Source organism: Passer domesticus, chromosome 33 (assembly GCF_036417665.1).
Source record: "Passer domesticus isolate bPasDom1 chromosome 33, bPasDom1.hap1, whole genome shotgun sequence".
NCBI classification, from domain to species: domain Eukaryota; kingdom Metazoa; phylum Chordata; class Aves; order Passeriformes; family Passeridae; genus Passer; species Passer domesticus.
In genome coordinates this window covers 236351-255093 of record NC_087506.1, presented here as the reverse complement: position 1 = coordinate 255093, position 18743 = coordinate 236351, and the positions used below count along the sequence as shown (strand labels likewise).

The following is an 18743-nucleotide window of genomic DNA, read 5'->3' as shown; positions in this document are numbered from 1 at the left end:
GATACACCTGGGATACACCTGGGCACACCTGGATACATCTGAGATCCATTTACATACACCTGGATACACCTGAGATACACCTGGATACACCTGAGACTCATTTAAATACACCTGGATACACCTGGGCACACCTGGATACACCTGAGACTCATTTAAATACACCTGGATACACCTGGGCACACCTGGATACACCTGAGACTCATTTAAATACACCTGGATACACCTGGGCACACCTTGATACACCTGAGGTCCACTTAGATACACCTGGATACACGTGAGTACCCTGGGCACACCTGAGATATATCTGAGATACACCTGAGATCCATTTACATACACCTGCATACACCTGGGATACACCTGAGACCCATTTACACACACCTGGGATACACCTGGGATACACCTGGGCACACCTGGGATACACCTGTGAAACACCTGGGTACACCTGGGATACACCTGGATACACCTGGGTACACCTGTGAAACACCTGGGTACACCTGGGCACACCTGAGACCCATTTACATACACCTGGATACATCTGGGCACACCTAGGTACACCTGAGATACACCTGGGATACACCTGAGAGACACCTGGGTACACCTGGGTTACACCTGGGATACACCTGGGATACACCTGAGATACACCTGAGAGACACCTGGGTACACCTGGGTTACACCTGGATACACCTGGGATACACCTGAGACCCATTTACATACACCTGGGATACACCTGGGATACACCTGGGTGTACCTGGATACACCTGGGATACACCCAGGCACACCTGAAATCCATTCTTATATACCTGGATACACCTGGGTACAACTCAGATCCACTGAGATACACCTGGGATACACCTGGGATACACCTGGGCACACCTGAGATACACCTGAGACTCATTTACATACACCTGGGATACACCTGAGATCTACTGAGATACACCTGGGATACACCTGGGCACACCTGTGACACACCTGGGGTCCCTGTGACACACCTGTGAAACACCTGGACACACCTGGGCACACCTGACACACCTGTGACACACCTGGGGTCCCTGTTTACACACCTGAACACACCTGTGACACACCTGTGACACACCTGTGACACACCTGGGGTCCCTATTTACACACGTGTTACACACCTGTGACACGCGTGTCCCCCCCGCGCTCACCTTCCTCTTGTGCAGCTCGAGCGCCTGCGAGCGCAGGCTCAGCTCACCTGTGACACACCTGAACACACCTGGGGTCCCTATTTACACACGTGTGACACACGTGTCGCTCTCACCTTCCTCTTGTGCAGCTCGAGCGCCTGCGAGCGCAGGCTCAGCTCCTTCTCCACGGCGCCCAGGGCGCTCTGCAGGCCCCGCTCCTTCTCCTCCAGCTTCTGCACCACCTGCAGCTGCGCCTCCACCTGTCCGGGCCGGTAATTAATCCGTAATTAGTGGTTAATTAGTGAAATTAGGGCGTTATTAGGCGAAATCGCGGCGTTTCTAGGCAAAATTAGGCAGTTATTAGGCAATTATTAGAGTTAATTAAGGAATAATTGGGGTTTTTGACATTGTGTTCCACCTGCAGCTGCGCCTCCACCTGCCCAAAGTGATAATTAGTTCATAATTAGTGGTTAATTAGTGAAATCAGGGCGTTATTAGGCGAAATCGCGGCGTTTCTAGGCAAAATTAGGCAGTTATTAGGCAACTATTAGAGCTAATTAAGGACTAATTCATGGTTTCGAGCTCCTCCTCCACCTGCAGCTGCGCCTCCACCTGCACAGAGTAATAATTAGTCAGTAATTAGTGGTTAATTAGTGAAATTTGGGCGTTATTACCTGAAATCGCGGCGTTTCTAGGCAAAATTAGGCAGTTATTAGGCAATTATTAGAGTTAATTAAGGAATAATTGAGGTTTTTGACATCCTGTTCCACCTGCAGCTGCGCCTCCACCTGCCTAAAGTGATAATTAGTTCATAATTAGTGGTTAATTAATGAAATTTGGGCGTTATTAGCTGAAACTATGGAGTTTCTAGGCACAATTAGGCCGTTATTAGGCAATTATTAGAGCTAATTAAGGACTAGTTCACGTTTTTGAGCTCCTCCTCCACCTGCAGCTGTGCCTCCACCTGCACAGAGTGATAATTAGTCAGTAATTAGTGATTAATTAGTGAAATCAGAGCATTATTAGGCGAAATCGCAACGTTTCTAGGCAAAATTAGGTCGTTATTAGGCAATTATTAGAGCTAATTAAGGACTAAGTTGTCTTTTTGAGCTCGTAATCCACCTGCAGCTGCGACTCCACCTCCCCAAGTCATTAATTAATCGATAATTAGTAGTTAAGTAATGAAATTTGGGCGTTATTAGCTGAAACTATGGAGTTTCTAGGCACAATTAGGCAGTTATTAGGCAATTATTAGAGCTAATGAGGGTCTGGTCCCTCTCCTCCAGCTTCTGCACCACCTGCAGCTGTGCCTCCACCTGTCCGAGCTGTTAATTAATCAGTAATTAGGGGTTAATTAGCGAAATCAGGGCGTTATTAGGCGAAATCGCGGCGTTTCTAGGCAAAATTAGGCAATTATTAGGCAATTATTAGAGTTAATTACAGAATAATTGGGGTTTTTGACATCCTATTCCACCTACAGCTGCGCCTCCACCTGCCCGAATCATTAATTAGTTCATAATTAGTCGTTAATTAGTGAAATCAGGGCGTTATTAGGCAAAATCGCGGCGTTTCTAGGTAAAATTAGGCCGTTATTAGGCAATTATTAGAGCTAATTAAGGAATAATTGGGGTTTTTGACATCCTGTTCCACCTGCAGCTGTGCCTCCACCTGTACGCAGTGATAATTAGTCAGTAATTAGTGATTAATTAGTGAAATTAGGGCATTATTAGGCGAAATCGCAACGTTTCTAGGCAAAAACAAGCAGTTATTAGGCAATTATTAGAGCTAATGAGGGTCTGATCCCTCTCCTCCAGCTTCTGCTCCACCTGCAGCTGCGCCTCCACCTGCCCAGATCATTAATTAGTTCTTAATTAGTCGTTAATTAGTGAAATTAGGGCGTTATTAGCTGAAACTATGGAGTTTCTAGCCAAAATTTGGCAGTTATTAGGCAATTATTGGAGCTAATTAAGGACTAATGGCTGGTTTTGAGCTCCTGTTCCACCTGCAGCTGCGCCTCCACCTGCACAGAGTGGTAATTAATCCATAATTAGTGGTTAATTAGTGAAATTAGGGCTTTATTAGCTGAAACTATGGAGTTTCTAGGCACAATTAGGCAGTAATTAGGCAATTATTAGAGCTAATTAAGGACTAATTGGTGGTTTTGAGCTCCTGATCCACCTACATCTACGCCTCCACCTGCACAGAGTGGTAATTAATCCATAATTAGTGGTTAATTAGTGAAATGAGGGCGTTATTAGCTGAAATTTCGGCGTTTCTAGGCAAAATTAAGCTGCTATTAGGCAATTATTAGAGTTAATTAAGCAATAATTAGTGGTTTTGACATCCTATTCTACCTGCAACTGTGCCTGCACCTGTCCCGGTCATTAATTAGTTAATAATTAATCATTAATTAGTGAAATTAGGGCGTTATTAGGTGAAATCGCGGCGTTTCTAGGCACAATTAGGTCGTTATTAGGCAATTATTAGAGCTAACAAAGGTCTGGTCCCTCTCCTCCAGCTTCTGCTCCACCTGCAGCTGCGCCTCCACCTGTCCGGGCCGTTAATTAATCCGTAATTAGTGGTTAATTAGTGAAATTAGGGCGTTATTAGGTGAAATCGCGGCGTTTCTAGGCACAATTAGGCAGTTATTAGGCAATTATTAGAACTAATTAAGGAATAATTGGTGGTTTTGAGCTCCTGTTCCACCTACATCTACGCCTCCACCTGCACAAAGTGGTAATTAGTCAATAATTAGTCGCTAATTAGTGAAATTAGCTCATTAAAAGACAAAACTCGGGTGTTTTTAATCAAAATTAGGCAGTTATTAGGCAATTATTAGAATTAATTAAAGAATAATTAGTGGTTTTGACATCCTGTTTCACCTGCAGCTGCGCCTCCACCTGCCCAAAGTGGTAATTAGCTCATAATTAGTCGCTAATTAGGGAAATTAGCTCATTAATAGACGAAATTAGGGCGTTTCTAGGCAAAATTAGGCCGTTATTAGGCAATTATTAGAGTTAATTAAGGACTAATTGGGGTTTTCGGGCTCCTGCTCCAGCTGCAGCCACGCACAAGTCAGTCATTAATTACTAATTAATCTATAATTAGTGAAATTGGGTCATTAATGGCTCAGCTAGGCACAGTTTCAGCCATCATTAGGTGATTATTAGCTAATTATTAGGGCTAATTAAGCACTAATTAGTCTTTTTGGGCTTCTGTGCCACCTGCACCTGTCACTAATTAACCACTAATCAGTGAAAGCAGAACATTATTAGCTGATAATTAGAATCTGAAACTATTAATGGGTATTAGGCACTCATTAATAATAATTAATGATTATCAGAAACTTATTAATTACTAATAAAACCATTAAATTATTAATAAATCAATTAATCATTAATAAAATCATTAATAACTACTTATAATTATCAAAATATAATTAAAATGTTTTACAAATCGTTAATTTATTTATAACTCTTAACTACTAATAATTAATTAGTATTAATAACAACATAATTAACAGTTATTAATGATTATTAAAGCATCATTAGCACCTTCTAACAATTACTAATAACTAATTAATAGCTATTAATGACTTCTAGATGCACTAATTGCCATTAATAACCTCTTAATAATCATTAATGACTATTAATAATTATCCAAACATCATTAACGGAACTAATAACTATTAATTAATCACTAATGGCTATTATTAGTTTTTAAGCACTAGTTAATCACTATTAATCACCACTTAAAATTATTAAGAGCCATTAAAGCGCCATTAATGCCTCCTAACAATTATTAATCACTCATTAATGGCTATTAGCAATTATTAGGCCGCTAATTAACCCCATTCATCACTGCCACACAGTAATTAATCACTATTAGTGCCTAATTAGTGGCTAATTAATGATCTCAGGGCCTCATTTGTGCCTCGTGGTCCCACACCTGACTGCTCATCCATTAATTGCTATTAAACCATGATTAATCCCTATTAATTACTAATAAAAAGCTATTAATACTTATTTAAACTTAATTAATAGCAATTAATGACTAATTAATGACTAATCAATGATTTTTTTGGGCCTCACCTGGGCCTTGTGGTCCAACCCCTGCTTTGCTCATCCATTAATTGCTATTAAACCATTATTAATTCCTATTAATTACTAATAAATCATCATTAATGGCCACTAAAGCTTTATTAAATAATTAGTTAATAATAATTAATAAGTTATTTTTGCGGCCTCACCTGCGCATTGAGCAATCCCAGAAACGCCAAATACACAATTAATAAACCCTATTAATGACTAATAAATAGCTATCAATGATTAATAAGAGTTAATTAATAATTATTAATGGCTAATTAATGACTAATTAATGATTTTTTGGAGGCCTCACCTGGGCCTTGAGGGCCAGCACCCGCCCACAAACGCCTAATGTGCCATTAATAAACCCTATTAATGACTAATAAAGATATATTAACAAATATTAGAGCTAAAAAAAAAAAAAAAATTAAAATTTAATTAATACTAATTAGGGACTAATTAAGAACTAATTAATGAGCTCACCTGGGCCTTGAGGGCCTTGAGCAAGCCCACAAGTGCCTAATACACCATTAATAAACCCTATTAATAACTAATAAATAGCAATTCATAATTATTAGAACTTAAATAATAACAATTAATGACTAATTAAAGACTAATTAAGGAGGTCACCTGGGCCTTGAGGGGCCAGCACCTGCTCAGCACACCCACAAACACTTAATACACCACTAATAAACCCTACTAATAACTCATAAACAGGCTATTAATAATTATTAAGACATAAATTAAAAAATTTTAAAATTTAATTAGTACTAATTAAGGAGTAATTAAGGAGCTGACCTGGGCCTTGAAGGCCTTGAGGAAGCCCCGAAACTCCTAATATGCAACTAATAAACCCTATTAATACCTAATAAACTGGCTATTAACACCTATGAAAACTTAATTAATACTAATTAACACTAATTAAGGAGTAATTAAGGAGCTGACCTGGGCCTTGAGGGCCAGCACCTGCTCGGCACGCCCACAAACGCCTAATACGCCATTAATAAACCCTATCAGTACCTAATAAGCACCTACTAATAATTATTAGAACTTAATAAGTAATTATTAGTAGCTAATTAATGACTAATTAATGATTTTTTGGAGGCCTCACCTGGGCCTTGAGGGCCAGCACCCGCCCACAAACGCCTAATACGCCATTAATAAACCCTATTAATAACTAATAAATAACTATTAATAATAATTAAAACTTAAATAAACTTAAAAAAATATAATTAAAACTTAATTAAGGACTAATTAAGGAGCTGACCTGGGCCTTGAGGGCCTTGAGCAAGCCCACAAACACCTAATATGCAACTAATAAGCCGTATTAATAACTAATAACCAGCTACTAATAATTATGAAAACTTATATAAATTAAAAAATACAATTAAAAATTAACACTAATTAAGGACTAATTAAGGAGCTGACCTGGGTCTCGAGGGCCAGCACCTGCTCAGCACACCCACAAGCACTTAATACACCATTAATAAATCCCATTAACAACTAATAAACAGCTATTAATAATTATTAGAACTTAATAGAAATTATTAATGGCTAATTAATGACTAATTAATGATTTTTTGGGGGTCACCTGTGCCTTGAGCACCTTGAGTAAACCCATAAACCCCTAATACACCATTAATAAACCCGATTAATAACTAATAAACAGCTATTAATACTTACTAGAACTCAATTAATGCTAATTAGGGATTAATTAGCGGCTAATGAAGGCGCTGACCTGGGCCTTGAGGGCCAGCACCTGCTCGGCACGCCCACAAACCCCTAATACACCATTAATAAGCCCCATTAATAACTAATAAACAGCTATTAACATATATTAAAACCGAATTAATACTAATTAATGACTAATTAAGGAGTAATTAATGAGCTGACCTGGGCCTTGAGGGCCAGCACCTGCTCGGCACGCCCACAAACGCCTAATACGCCATTAATAAGCCCTATCAGTACCTAATAAGCACCTACTAATAATTATTAGAACTTAATCAGTAATTATTAGTAGCTAATTAATGACTAATTAATGATTTTTTGGGGGCCTCACCTGGGCCTTGAGGGCCAGCACTTGCCCACAAACGCCTAATATGCAACTAATAAGCCCTATTAGCAACTAATAAACAGCTATTAATAATTATTAGCACTTAATTAATACTAACTAGTGACAAATTAATGATTTTTTGGGGCTCACCTGTGCCTTGAGCACCTTGAGCAAGCCCAGAAACACCTAATACACCACTAATAAACCCTATTAATAACTAATAAACGTCTATTAATAATTATTAAAACTTAAATAAATTAAAAAAAATATAATTAAAACTTAATTAAGGAGTAATGAAGGCGCTGACCTGGGCCTTGAGGGCCAGCACCTGCTCGGCCAGCTCGTCCTTCTCCTCGCGCAGCAGCTTGTGGATCTGGTTGGCTTTGATGCGCTCCGACATCAGCTTGAAGTTGGCGTCGTCCTTCTCGCGCAGCTGCTGCAGCAGCCGCAGGTTCTGCTCCTGCATGTCCTCGAAGGCCTGGCCCGTCACGTCCATCTCCGACAGCAGCGCCTCCTCCTCCTGCCGGCGGGGGGGCAAGATGGCCGGCGTCAGGGAACGGGGCAAGATGGCCGACGTCAGGGAATGGGGCAAGATGGCCGACGTCAGGGAATGGGGCAAGATGGCCGACGTTAGGGAATGGGGCAAGATGGCTGACGTCAGGGAATGGGGCAAGATGGCCGACGTCAGGGAATGGGGCAAGATGGCCGACGTCGGAAAACGGGATAAAATGGCCGCCATCAGAAAACGGGGTAAGATGGCCGACGTTAGGGAATGGGGCAAGATGGCCGACGTCAGAAAACGGGACAAGATGGGTGATGGTAAGGAATGAAACAAGATGGCCGACGTTAGGGAATGGGGCAAGATGGCCGACGTCAGGGAACGGGACAAGATGGCCGACGTCGGAAAACGGGACAAGGTGGTTGATGGTAAGGAATGAAACAAGATGGCTGCCAGCAGGGAATGGGACAAGATGGCCGACGTTAGGGAATCGGACAATATGGCTGCTGCGAGGGGCGGGTGTGCCCTGATACCTGTGCCAGGTGTGCCCAGGTGCCCCCAGGTGTGCCCAGGTGCCCGTTACCTGTGCCCAGGTGTGCCCAGTCTCACCTGTTTCGTTGCCGCCAGCCTCCTCTGCAGGTGCTCGATCTGCTCTGGGTGTGCCCAGCTGTGCTGTTACCTGTACCCAGGTGTGCCCAGGTGTGCCCCTCTCTCACCTGTTTGGTGGCCGCCAGCCGTCTCTGCAGGTGATCGATCTGCTCTGGGTGTGCCCAGGTGCCCGTTACCTGTGCCCAGGTGTGCCCAGGTGTGCCCTCTCTCACCTGTTTGGTCACCGCCAGCCTCCTCTGCAGGTGCTCGATCTGCTCTGGGTGTGCCCAGGTGCCCCCAGGTGTGCCCAGGTGTGCCCAGGTGCCCGTTACCTGTACCAGGTGCCCCCAGGTGTGCCCAGGTGTGCCCAGGTGTGCCCGTTACCTGTGCCAGGTGTGCCCAGGTGTGCCCGTTACCTGTGCCAGGTGTGCCCAGGTGTGCCCCCTCTCACCTGTTTCGTGGCCGCCAGCCGTCTCTGCAGGTGCTCGATCTGCTCTGGGTGTGCCCAGGTGTGCCCGTTACCTGTACCCAGGTGTGCCCAGGTGCCCCCAGGTGCCCGTTACCTGTACCAGGTGTGCCCAGGTGTGCCCAGGTGTGCCCAGGTGTGCCCAGTCTCACCTGTTTGGTCGCCACCAGCCGTCTCTGCAGGTGCTCGATCTGCTCTGGGTGTGCCCAGGTGCCCCCAGGTGCGCCCAGGTGTACCCAGGTGCCCGTTACCTGTGCCAGGTGTGCCCAGGTGCTCCCAGCTGTGCCCAGGTACCCCAGGTGTGCCCAGGTGTGCCATTACCTGTACCAGGTGTGCCCTCTCTCACCTGTTTGGTGGCCGCCAGCCTCCTCTGCAGGTGCTCGATCTGCTCTGGGTGTGCCCAGGTGTGCCCGTTACCTGTGCCCAGGTGTGCCCAGGTGTGCCCAGGTGTGCCCGTTACCTGTGCCCAGGTGCCCCCAGCTGTGCCCAGGTGTGCCCAGGTGTGCCCGTTACCTGTGCCCAGGTGCCCCCAGGTGTATCCCAGGTGCCCGTTACCTGTGCCCAGGTGTGCCCAGGTGTGCCCAGGTGTGCCCCTCTCTCACCTGTTTGGTGGCTGCCAGCCTCCTCTGCAGGTGCTCGATCTGCTCTGGGTGTGCCCAGCTGTGCTGTTACCTGTACCCAGGTGTGCCCAGGTGCCCCCAGGTGTGCCCAGGTGCCCCCAGGTGCCCCAGGTGTGCCCAGGTGCCCCCAGGTGTGCCCAGGTGCCCCCAGGTGCCCGTTACCTGTGCCCAGGTGCCCATTACCTGTGCCCAGGTGCCCGTTACCTGTACCAGGTGTGCCCAGGTGCGCATTACCTGTGCCAGGTGCCCCAGGTGTGCCCAGGTGTGCCCAGTCTCACCTGCTTTGTGGCCGCCAGTCTCCTCTGCAGGTGCTCAATCTGCCCCAGGTGCCCCCAGGTGCCCATTACCTGTACCAGGTGCGCCCAGGTGTGCCCAGGTGTGCCCAGTCTCACCTGTTTCGTTGCCGCCAGCTGTCTCTGCAGGTGCTCGATCTGCTCTGGGTGTGCCCAGGTGTGCCCGTTACCTGTACCAGGTGTGCCCAGGTGCCCCAGGTGTGCCCAGGTGTGCCCAGGTGCCCCAGGTGTGCCCAGGTGTGCCCTCTCTCACCTGTTTCGTTGCCGCCAGCCTCCTCTGCAGGTGCTCGATCTGCTCCTCGCTCAGCCGCAGCCGCCGCAGCGCCTCCTCGTCCGCCAGCTTCTTGGACTCGCGGCGCTCGCGCTCCTCCAGCTCCCGCCAGCGCCCCCGCAGCTCCTCCAGCTGGGCAATTAATAATTAGCTAATTAATTACCCATTAATTTAGCATTTATTGGTCAGTTATTAGCTGCTTATTAGTCATTATTGGGTCATTAACCCATGAGAATGGACAGGAGTTCTTGGACTCGCGGCGCTCGCGCTCCTCCAGCTCCCGCCAGCGCCCCCGCAGCTCCTCCAGCTGGGCAATTAATCGTTAATTAATTAATTAATCAGTAATTAGGCACTTATTAATCAATATTTGGGTCATTAATGCATGGGAATGAACGGCAGCTTCTTGGACTCACAGCGCTCACGCTTCTCCAGCTGCGTAATTAACCTTTAACTCATTAATTAATCACTAATTAATCATTAATTAGTCATAAATTGGTCATTTATTAGTTATTATTTAGGTTATTAACCCATGGGAATGAACGGGAATTCTTGGACTCGCGGCGCTCGCACTCCTCCAGCTCCCACCAGCGCCCCCGCAGCTCCTCCAGCTTAGTAATTAACTGTTAGTTAGTTAATTAGTCACTAATTAATCATTTACTGGTCACTTATTAGTCATTATTTAGTTAATTAATTCATGGTGATGACCAGGAATTCTTGGACTGGCGGCGCTCGCGCTCCTCCAGCGCCCCTGCAGCTTCTCCAGCTCATTAATTCATTAACTGCTCACTAATTAACCACTAATTAACCATTAATTGGTCATTTATTAGCCATTGTTAGGTCATTAACCCATGGGAATGAACATCACTTCCAGCTCCTCCAGCTGGTTAATTAATTAATTAACAACTAAACATTTACATTTAATGATTTTGCCTAATTAACATCTAATTATCCACATACACTCTTATTTTCTAGCTTAATTAGCACTAATTAGCACCTAATTACACATATTTCACCTCTACTTTCACCTTGCCCAGCCCCTAATTAACGCCTAACCCCTCGTTAGGAGGCGCCTCTTCACGAGCTCGCCCCATGGCGTTAATGCCACGCTAATTAGCGTTAATTAGCGCTAATTACCTCGGCCTTGCTCTTCCTCTCGGCGGCCATCAGCGTCACCTTGTCCCGCTGCTCCTTGGGGGCCGATTTGTACATGTCCAGCAGCAGCTTCATCTCCTTCTGGTTCTCCTGCGCCTTCCTGACGGCCATTTAAATCTCATTTGCATCTCATTTGCATAATCAAAACCCCTCACGCCCATTTATTTGGCACCACCCCTTTAATTTTGCAAAATATCCCAGTATTTGTCCTCAAAAATCGACCCCAAATTTCATCTCCTTCTGGTTCTCCTGCGCCTTCCTGGTGGGCGTTCCCAGCTCATTTGCATCTCATTTGCATAATCAAAACCTCTCATGCCCATGAATTTGGCTCCACCCATTTAATTTTACAAAAATCGCCAAAATTTGCTCTCAAAAAATTGACCCCAGATTTCATCTCCTTCTGGTTCTCCTGCGCCTTCCTGGTGCCCATCTCCAGCTCATTTGCATCTCATTTGCATAATAAGATAACCCATGCCCATTTATTTGGCTCCACTCCTTTTAATTTTACAAAAAACTGCAAAATCTGCCCTCAAACATCCCCAAAATCGACCCCAAATTTCATCTCCTTCTGGGTCTCCTGCGCTTTCCTGGTGGGTGTTTGCATCTCATTTGCATCTCATCTGCATATTCAAAAAACCCTCACGCCCTTTTATTTTGTTCCACTCCTTTAATTTTACAAAAAAACCCCAAAATTTGCTCAAAAAAAATCTCAAAAAATCAATCCCAGATTTCATCTCCTATTTTTCCTGGTGGCCATTCCCAGCTCATTTGCATCTCATCTGCATAATCAGAAAACCTCATGCCCCTTCCTTTGGCTCCACCCATTTAATTTTGCAAAAACCCCCAAAATTTGACACAGAACGACCTCAAAAATTGACCCAAAAATTTCATCTTCTTCTGGTTCTCCTGCGCCTTCCTGATAGACATTTAAATCTCATTTGCATCTCATTTGCATAGTCAGAAACCTTCATGCCCATGAATTTGGCTGCACCCCTTTAATTTTACAAAAAACCCCAAAATTTGCTCTCAAAAATTGACCCCAAAATTCATCTCCTTCTGGTTCTCCTGCGCCTTCCTGGCGGGCATTTGCATCTCATTTGCATAATAAAAACCTCACGCCCATTTGGCTCCACCCCTTTTGATTTCACCAAAAAAACCCCAAAATTTGCTCAAAAAAAATCTCAAAAATCAACCCCAAATTTCATCTCCTTCTGGTTCTCCTGCGCCTTCCTGGTGGGTGTTTCCACCTCATTTAAATCTCATTTGCATAATCAAAAACCTTCATGCCCTTTTATTTGGCTCCACCCATTTAATTTTACAAAAAACCCCAAAATTTGGTCCAAAAAAATCTCAAAAAATCAACCCCAGATTTCATCTCCTATTTTTCCTGGTGGCCATTCCCAGCTCATTTGCATCTCATTTGCATAATCAGAAAACCTCACGCCCCTTCCTTTGGCTCCACCCATTTAATTTTACAAAAAACCCCAAAATTTGCTCCCAAAAATCGACCCCAGATTTCATGTCCTTCTGGTTCTCCTGTGCCTTCCTGATAAATATTTGAACCTCATTTGCATCTCATTTGCATATTCAGAAACCTCACGCCCATTTATTTGGCTCCACCTCTTGAATTTCACAAAAAACCCCAGAATTTGCCCTCAAAAATCGACCCCAGATTTCACCTCCTTCTGCTTCTCCGGGTGGCCATTTCCAGCTCATTTGCATCTCATTTGCATAAATACCCATTTCAAACTCGTTAAACACCAATTTCACACTTCTTAAACCCCAAATCCCGCCCAAATTTCCCACAATTCCTCCAAAAATTCCCGCCAAAACTCTCAGGACCCCTCCCCCAAACCCTCGCACATCCCTCATTTGCACCTCATTTGCATAAATATGCAATTAACACCCCCAAACCCCTCCCAGCGCCCCCAAAATCTCCTCAAATCCCCCCAAAACTTCCCTTCAACCCCCAATGGCCCCTCCCCCAGCCCCTCCCCCGCCCTCATTAGCATCTCATTTGCATATCCCTTACTTCAGCTCCGCCCTCAGCTGCTTCAGCACCTCCGAGTCCTTCTTCTTGCCCTCCTCAGGCCCCGCCCCCTTGGGCCGCTCCCGCCCCGCCCCCCGCTCGGGGCGGGGCCGGGGAGGGGGCGGAGCCAAGGGCCGGGGAGGGGGCGGGGCTTGGGGCGGCTGGGAGGGGGCGGGGCTCGGGGCGGGGGCGGGGCCTGGGGGCTCCTCCTCTTCCTCCTTGGGCGGGGGCGGGGCGGGTTTGGGGGGCGGCTCCTGGGAAGGGGCGGGGCCGGAGGAGGCCACGCCCTCTTTGTCCTCAGAAGGGGGCGGGGCTTGGGTGGGGGGCGGGGTTTCCTCAGGGGGAGGGGCGGAGCTTGAGGAGGGGGCGGGGCCTGAGGAGGAGGAGGGGGGAGGGGGCGGGGGAGGGGCGGGGCTTGGTGGGGGAGGGGCGCCGCTGGCCTGGAGGCGGAGCTGGAGGAGAAAAAGGGGCGGAGTCAGAGGCCACGCCCCTTTAAGCCACACCCACAGTTTTAATTTAGTTTTAATTAAGCCACGCCCCTTTAAGTGACCACACCCATCTCTTAAAGGAGCCAAATTCCATATTTGGAAAGGTGACGCCCCTTTAAGCCACGCCCACCACTCTTAAAGAGACCACACCCCCTTATAATGACCACACCCACTCTTAAACAAACCACACCCACTCTTAAAGGGACCACACCCACTCTTAAAGAGACCACGCCCCTCCAAGCCACACCCCCAGGTTTTGTGGCCCCGCCCCCCGGGTTTTGTGGCCCCGCCCACCTTGTTGATCTTAGCCGATAATTCTTAAACAGGCCACACCCACTCTTAAAGAGGCCACACCCCTTCTAAAAGGGCCACACCCACTCTTAAAGTGACCACATCCACATTAAAGGGACCACGCCCCTCTAAGCCACACCCCCCGGGTTTTGTGGCCCCTCCCCCGGGTTTTGTGGCCCTGCCCACCTTGTTGATCTCAGCATGCACATCTTAAGCAGGCCACACCCACTCTTAAAGGGACCACACCCCCTTACAGAGAACACAACACTCTTAAAGGGGCCACGCCCCTCCAAGCCACACCTTCGGGCATTTTGGCCCCGCCCCCCGGGTTTTGTGGCCCCGCCCACCTTGTTGATCTTAGCCTATAACTCTTAAACAGGCCACACCCACTCCTAAACAGGCCACACCCACTCTTAAAGGAACCACACCCACTCTTAAAGGAACCACACCCACTCTTAAAGTGACCACACCCCTTTTTAAATAACCCACTCCCACTCTTGAAGAGGCCACACCCACTCTTAAAGGAACCACACCCACTCTTCAACAGGCCACACCCACTCTTAAAGTGACCACACCCACTCTTAAGGGGACCACACCCACTTTTAAGCAGACCACACCCACTCTTAAAATAACCACACCCACTCTTAAAGAGACCACACCCCCCGGGTTTTGTGGCCCCGCTCACCTTGTTGATCTTAGCCTGTAACTCTTAAACAGGCCACGCCCACTCTTAAAGGAACCACACCCACTCTTAAAGGGACTACACCCACTCTTAAAGGGACCACACCCACTCTTACAGGGACCACACCCACTCTTAAACAGGCCACACCCACTCTTAAAGGAACCACACCCACTCTTAAAGGGACCACACCCACTGTTAAAGGGACCACACCCACTCTTAAAGGGACCACACCCACTCTTAAAGGGGCCACACCCACTCTTAAACAGACCACACCCACTAATGAAGAGACCACACCCACTCTTAAAGAATCCACTCCCACTTTTAAAAATGACCACACCCACTCTTAGACCACACCCACTCTTAAAGTGACCACACCCACTCTTAAAGTGACCACACCCACTCTTAAAGGATTCACACCCACTCTTAAAGAGACCACGCCCCTCAAAGCCACACCCCCCGGGTTTTGTGGCCCCGCCCCCCCGGCTTTTGGCCCCGCCCACCTTGTTGATCTCAGCCGATAACTCTTAAACAGGCCACACCCACTCTTAAAGGAACCACACCCCTCTTAAAGTGACCACACCCCCCTTAAAGAGACCACACCCCTCAAAGCCACACCCTCAGGTATTGTGGCCCCCCCCCCAGGCTTTGTGGCCCCGCCCCCGGGGATTTGTGGCCCCACCCCCCGGGGATTTGTGGCCCCGCCCCCCGGGCTTTGTGGCCCCGCCCCCGGGGATTTGTGGCCCCGCCCCCGGGTCGTGGCCCCGCCCACCTTGTTGATCTCGGCCTGCACCTCGCGCAGCTTGCGCTTGTAGCGCTGCACGTCGCCCTTGAGCTGGTGGTTGTGGTTCTGCAGCGAGCTGATCAGGTGCCGCATCTCGCGGTTAATGGGGCCTGGCGCGCGGCAGGGCACAGGTGAGAAACAGGTGAGACAGGTGAGAGACAGGTGAGACAGGTGAGAGACAGGTGAGACAGGTGAGACAGGTGAGAGACAGGTGAGAGACAGGTGAGGGACAGGTGAGACAGGTGAGAGACAGGTGAGCCAAAAAACCCCAAGAAAATGGCAAAAAACCCCGGGATTTTAGCCCAAAATTTGAGTAAATTTGGTTTATTCCAGTGTAAATCACCTTGAGGTTTTACCTGAGACAGGTGAGACAGGTGAGGGACAGGTGAGATCAGACAGGTGAGATGGTGCCAGCCATGTGCCCAGCCGCCCTCAGGTGTGCCCAGGTGACCCCAGCTGTACCCAGGTATATCCCAGGTGCCCCCAGGTGTACCCCAGGTGTATCTCAGGTGCCCCCAGGTGTATCCCAGGTGTATCCCAGGTGTACCCCAGCTGCCCCCAGGTGTGCCCAGGTGACCCCAGCTGTACCCAGGTATATCCCAGGTGCCCCCAGGTGTATCCCAGGTGTATCTCAGATGCCCCCAGGTGTATCTCAGGTATCCCAGGTGTATCCCAGGTGTATCCCAGGTGTATCCCAGGTGTACCCCAGGTGTGCCCAGCTGTGCCCAGGTGTATCTCAGCCGTGGCCAGGTGCCCCCAGGTGTACCCCAGCTGCCCCCAGGTGTATCCCAGGTGTATCCCAGGTGTGCCCAGGTGTATCTCAGGTGCCCCCAGGTGTATCCCAGGTGCCCCCACGTGCCCCCCAGGTGTATCCCAGGTACCCCAGGTGTATCTCAGGTGCCCCCATGTACCCCAGGTGCCCCCAGGTGTATCCCAGGTAGCCCAGGTGTGCCCAGGTGTATCCCAGGCGTATCTCAGGTGCCCCAGGTGTACCCCAGGTGCCCCCAGGTGTGCCCCCGGTGCCCGGCCTCACCCGCCTGCTCGTTGGCCGCCAGGTTCTGCTCGAACTCGATGCGCAGCATCTCGTACTCCTTGCGCACCTGCGCCAGCGTGTCCTCCAGCTGGATCACCTCGGTGCGCAGCCGCTTCTGCACGCCCAGCTCGTCGCTCTGAAACACCCAAAATATTGCAAATTTATTGCTAAAAATTTGGGGAAAATTTGGGGGAAAATCAGGAATTTTTGGGATTTTTTTTAGAATTTTTTTGGAATTTTTTTGAGATTTTTAGTGATTTTCTGGGTGATTTTTAATGAATTTTTTGCCTTTTTTTTGCATTTTAATTTGATTATTTAATGAATTTTTCAAGAATTTTTCACATTTTTTCCTCAGTTTAAGCTTTCCTAATTCCCAAAAATAATCTAATTTTTTTTACCTTTTTTTTGCATTTTTTCCCTTTTTTTTGCATTTTAATTTGATTTTTGAATGAATTTTTTAAAAAAATTTTCCCACTATTTTTTAACAATTCAGGCTTTTTTCTTGAACTTTTTAACAGATTTTTACTGAATTTCTTGATTTTTTCAAAATATATTTTTAAATTTTTTACATATTTAATTAGTTTTTTAAAATTATTTTTATATTTTATATTTTTAAAACTTTTTTTCCCCAAATTTATTCGGATTTTTTAGGAGGATTTTGGGATTTTTTGGGAGAATTTTTAAAAAAGATTTTCCCAGATTAAAAAACCCCAAATTTTGGCGTCCATCTTGGGTGAGGCATCATGGGATTGATGGCACTGGTGGCAGCCATCTTGGATGAGGCATTATGGGATTGGTGGCAGCCATCTTGGCTGAGGCATCATGGGATTGAGGGCACAGGCAGCCATCTTGGATGAGACATTATGGGATTGATGGTGCTGGCAGCCATCTTGAATGAGGCATCATGGGATTGAGGGCACAGGCAGCCATCTTGGATGAGGCATTATGGGATTGATGATGCTGGCAGCCATCTTGGATGAGGCATCATGGGATTGATGGCAGCACTGGCAGCCATCTTGGATGAGGCATCATGGGATTGATGGCAGCCATCTTGGATGAGGCATCATGGGATTTATGGCACTGGTGGCCATCTTGGATGAAGCATTGTGGGATTGATGGCACTAACAGCCATCTTGGATGAGGCATCATGGGATTGATGGCACCAGTGGCAGCCATCTTGAATGAGGCATCATGGGATTGAGGGCACAGGCAGCCATCTTGGATGAGGCATTATGGGATTGATGATGCTGGCAGCCATCTTGGATGAGGCATCATGGGATTGATGGCAGCACTGGCAGCCATCTTGGATGAGGCATCATGGGATTGATGGCAGCCATCTTGGATGAGGCATCATGGGATTTATGGCACTGGTGGCCATCTTGGATGAAGCATTGTGGGATTGATGGCACTAACAGCCATCTTGGATGAGGCATCATGGGATTGATGGCACCAGTGGCAGCCATCTTGAACAAGGCATTATGGGATTGATTACACTGGCAGCCATCTTGGATGAGACATCATGGGATCGATGGCACCGGCAGCCATCTTGGATTGGAATTATTGGGATTTAAAGTCCTCAAATGACCCCAAAACCCAACGGGACCCCCTGGGGACACCTGAACAGGTGAGGCCCCACCTCCACGTGCTCAATGTGGCGCAGGCGGCCATCTTGGATGAGGCATTATGGGATTTTGATGACCCAAAACCACCCTAAATGACCCCAAACCACCCCAGAACCCAACAGAACCCCCTGGGGCACACCTGGGCAGGTGAGGCCCCACCTCCATGTGCTCGATGTGGCGCAGGCGGCCATCTTGGATGAGGCATTATGGGATTTTGATGACCCAAAACCACCCAGAATGACCCCAAACCACCCCAAAATTCCACGGGACCCCCCGGGGGACACCTGGGGACACCTGGGCAGGTGAGGCCCCACCTCCATGTGCTCGATGTGGCGCAGGTGGCTGTTCTTGGTGGCCAGCAGCAGCGCCCGCGCCTCGTCCAGCTGCGTCTTCACCTGCAGGCTCTCGTGGTAGAGCAGCGAGAACTGCGACTGCAGCACCTTGTACTCCAGGGCCTCCTTCACCGCCTCCTCGGGCAGGGAGCGCAGAGCCACCTAGGGGACACCTGAGCGTCACCTGAGTGACACCTGAGTGACACCTGTGACCTCCCTACACTGATCTAACCACACCTGAGTGACACCTGAGTGACACCTGAGTGACACCTGAGTGACACCTGAGTCCTCTACGGCCTCCCTACACTGACCT

The 18743-nt window shown here is 47.7% G+C and overlaps 1 protein-coding gene across 1 annotated transcript in view; it reads right to left on the bottom strand.

Moving 5' to 3' along the window:
* Positions 1–18743, bottom strand: part of RNF40 (ring finger protein 40) — a 58642-nt gene that overhangs the window by 13061 nt on the left and 26838 nt on the right. Inside the window, exons 12-19 of the mRNA XM_064401833.1 lie at positions 18413–18592; positions 16477–16612; positions 15432–15553; positions 13205–13653; positions 11155–11272; positions 10003–10152; positions 7591–7803; positions 1280–1405 (exon numbers count right to left, since the gene is read on the bottom strand). Coding sequence (XP_064257903.1) covers positions 1280–1405; positions 7591–7803; positions 10003–10152; positions 11155–11272; positions 13205–13653; positions 15432–15553; positions 16477–16612; positions 18413–18592 — 1494 coding nt within the window. The remainder of the gene's footprint in view (positions 1–1279; positions 1406–7590; positions 7804–10002; positions 10153–11154; positions 11273–13204; positions 13654–15431; positions 15554–16476; positions 16613–18412; positions 18593–18743) is intronic.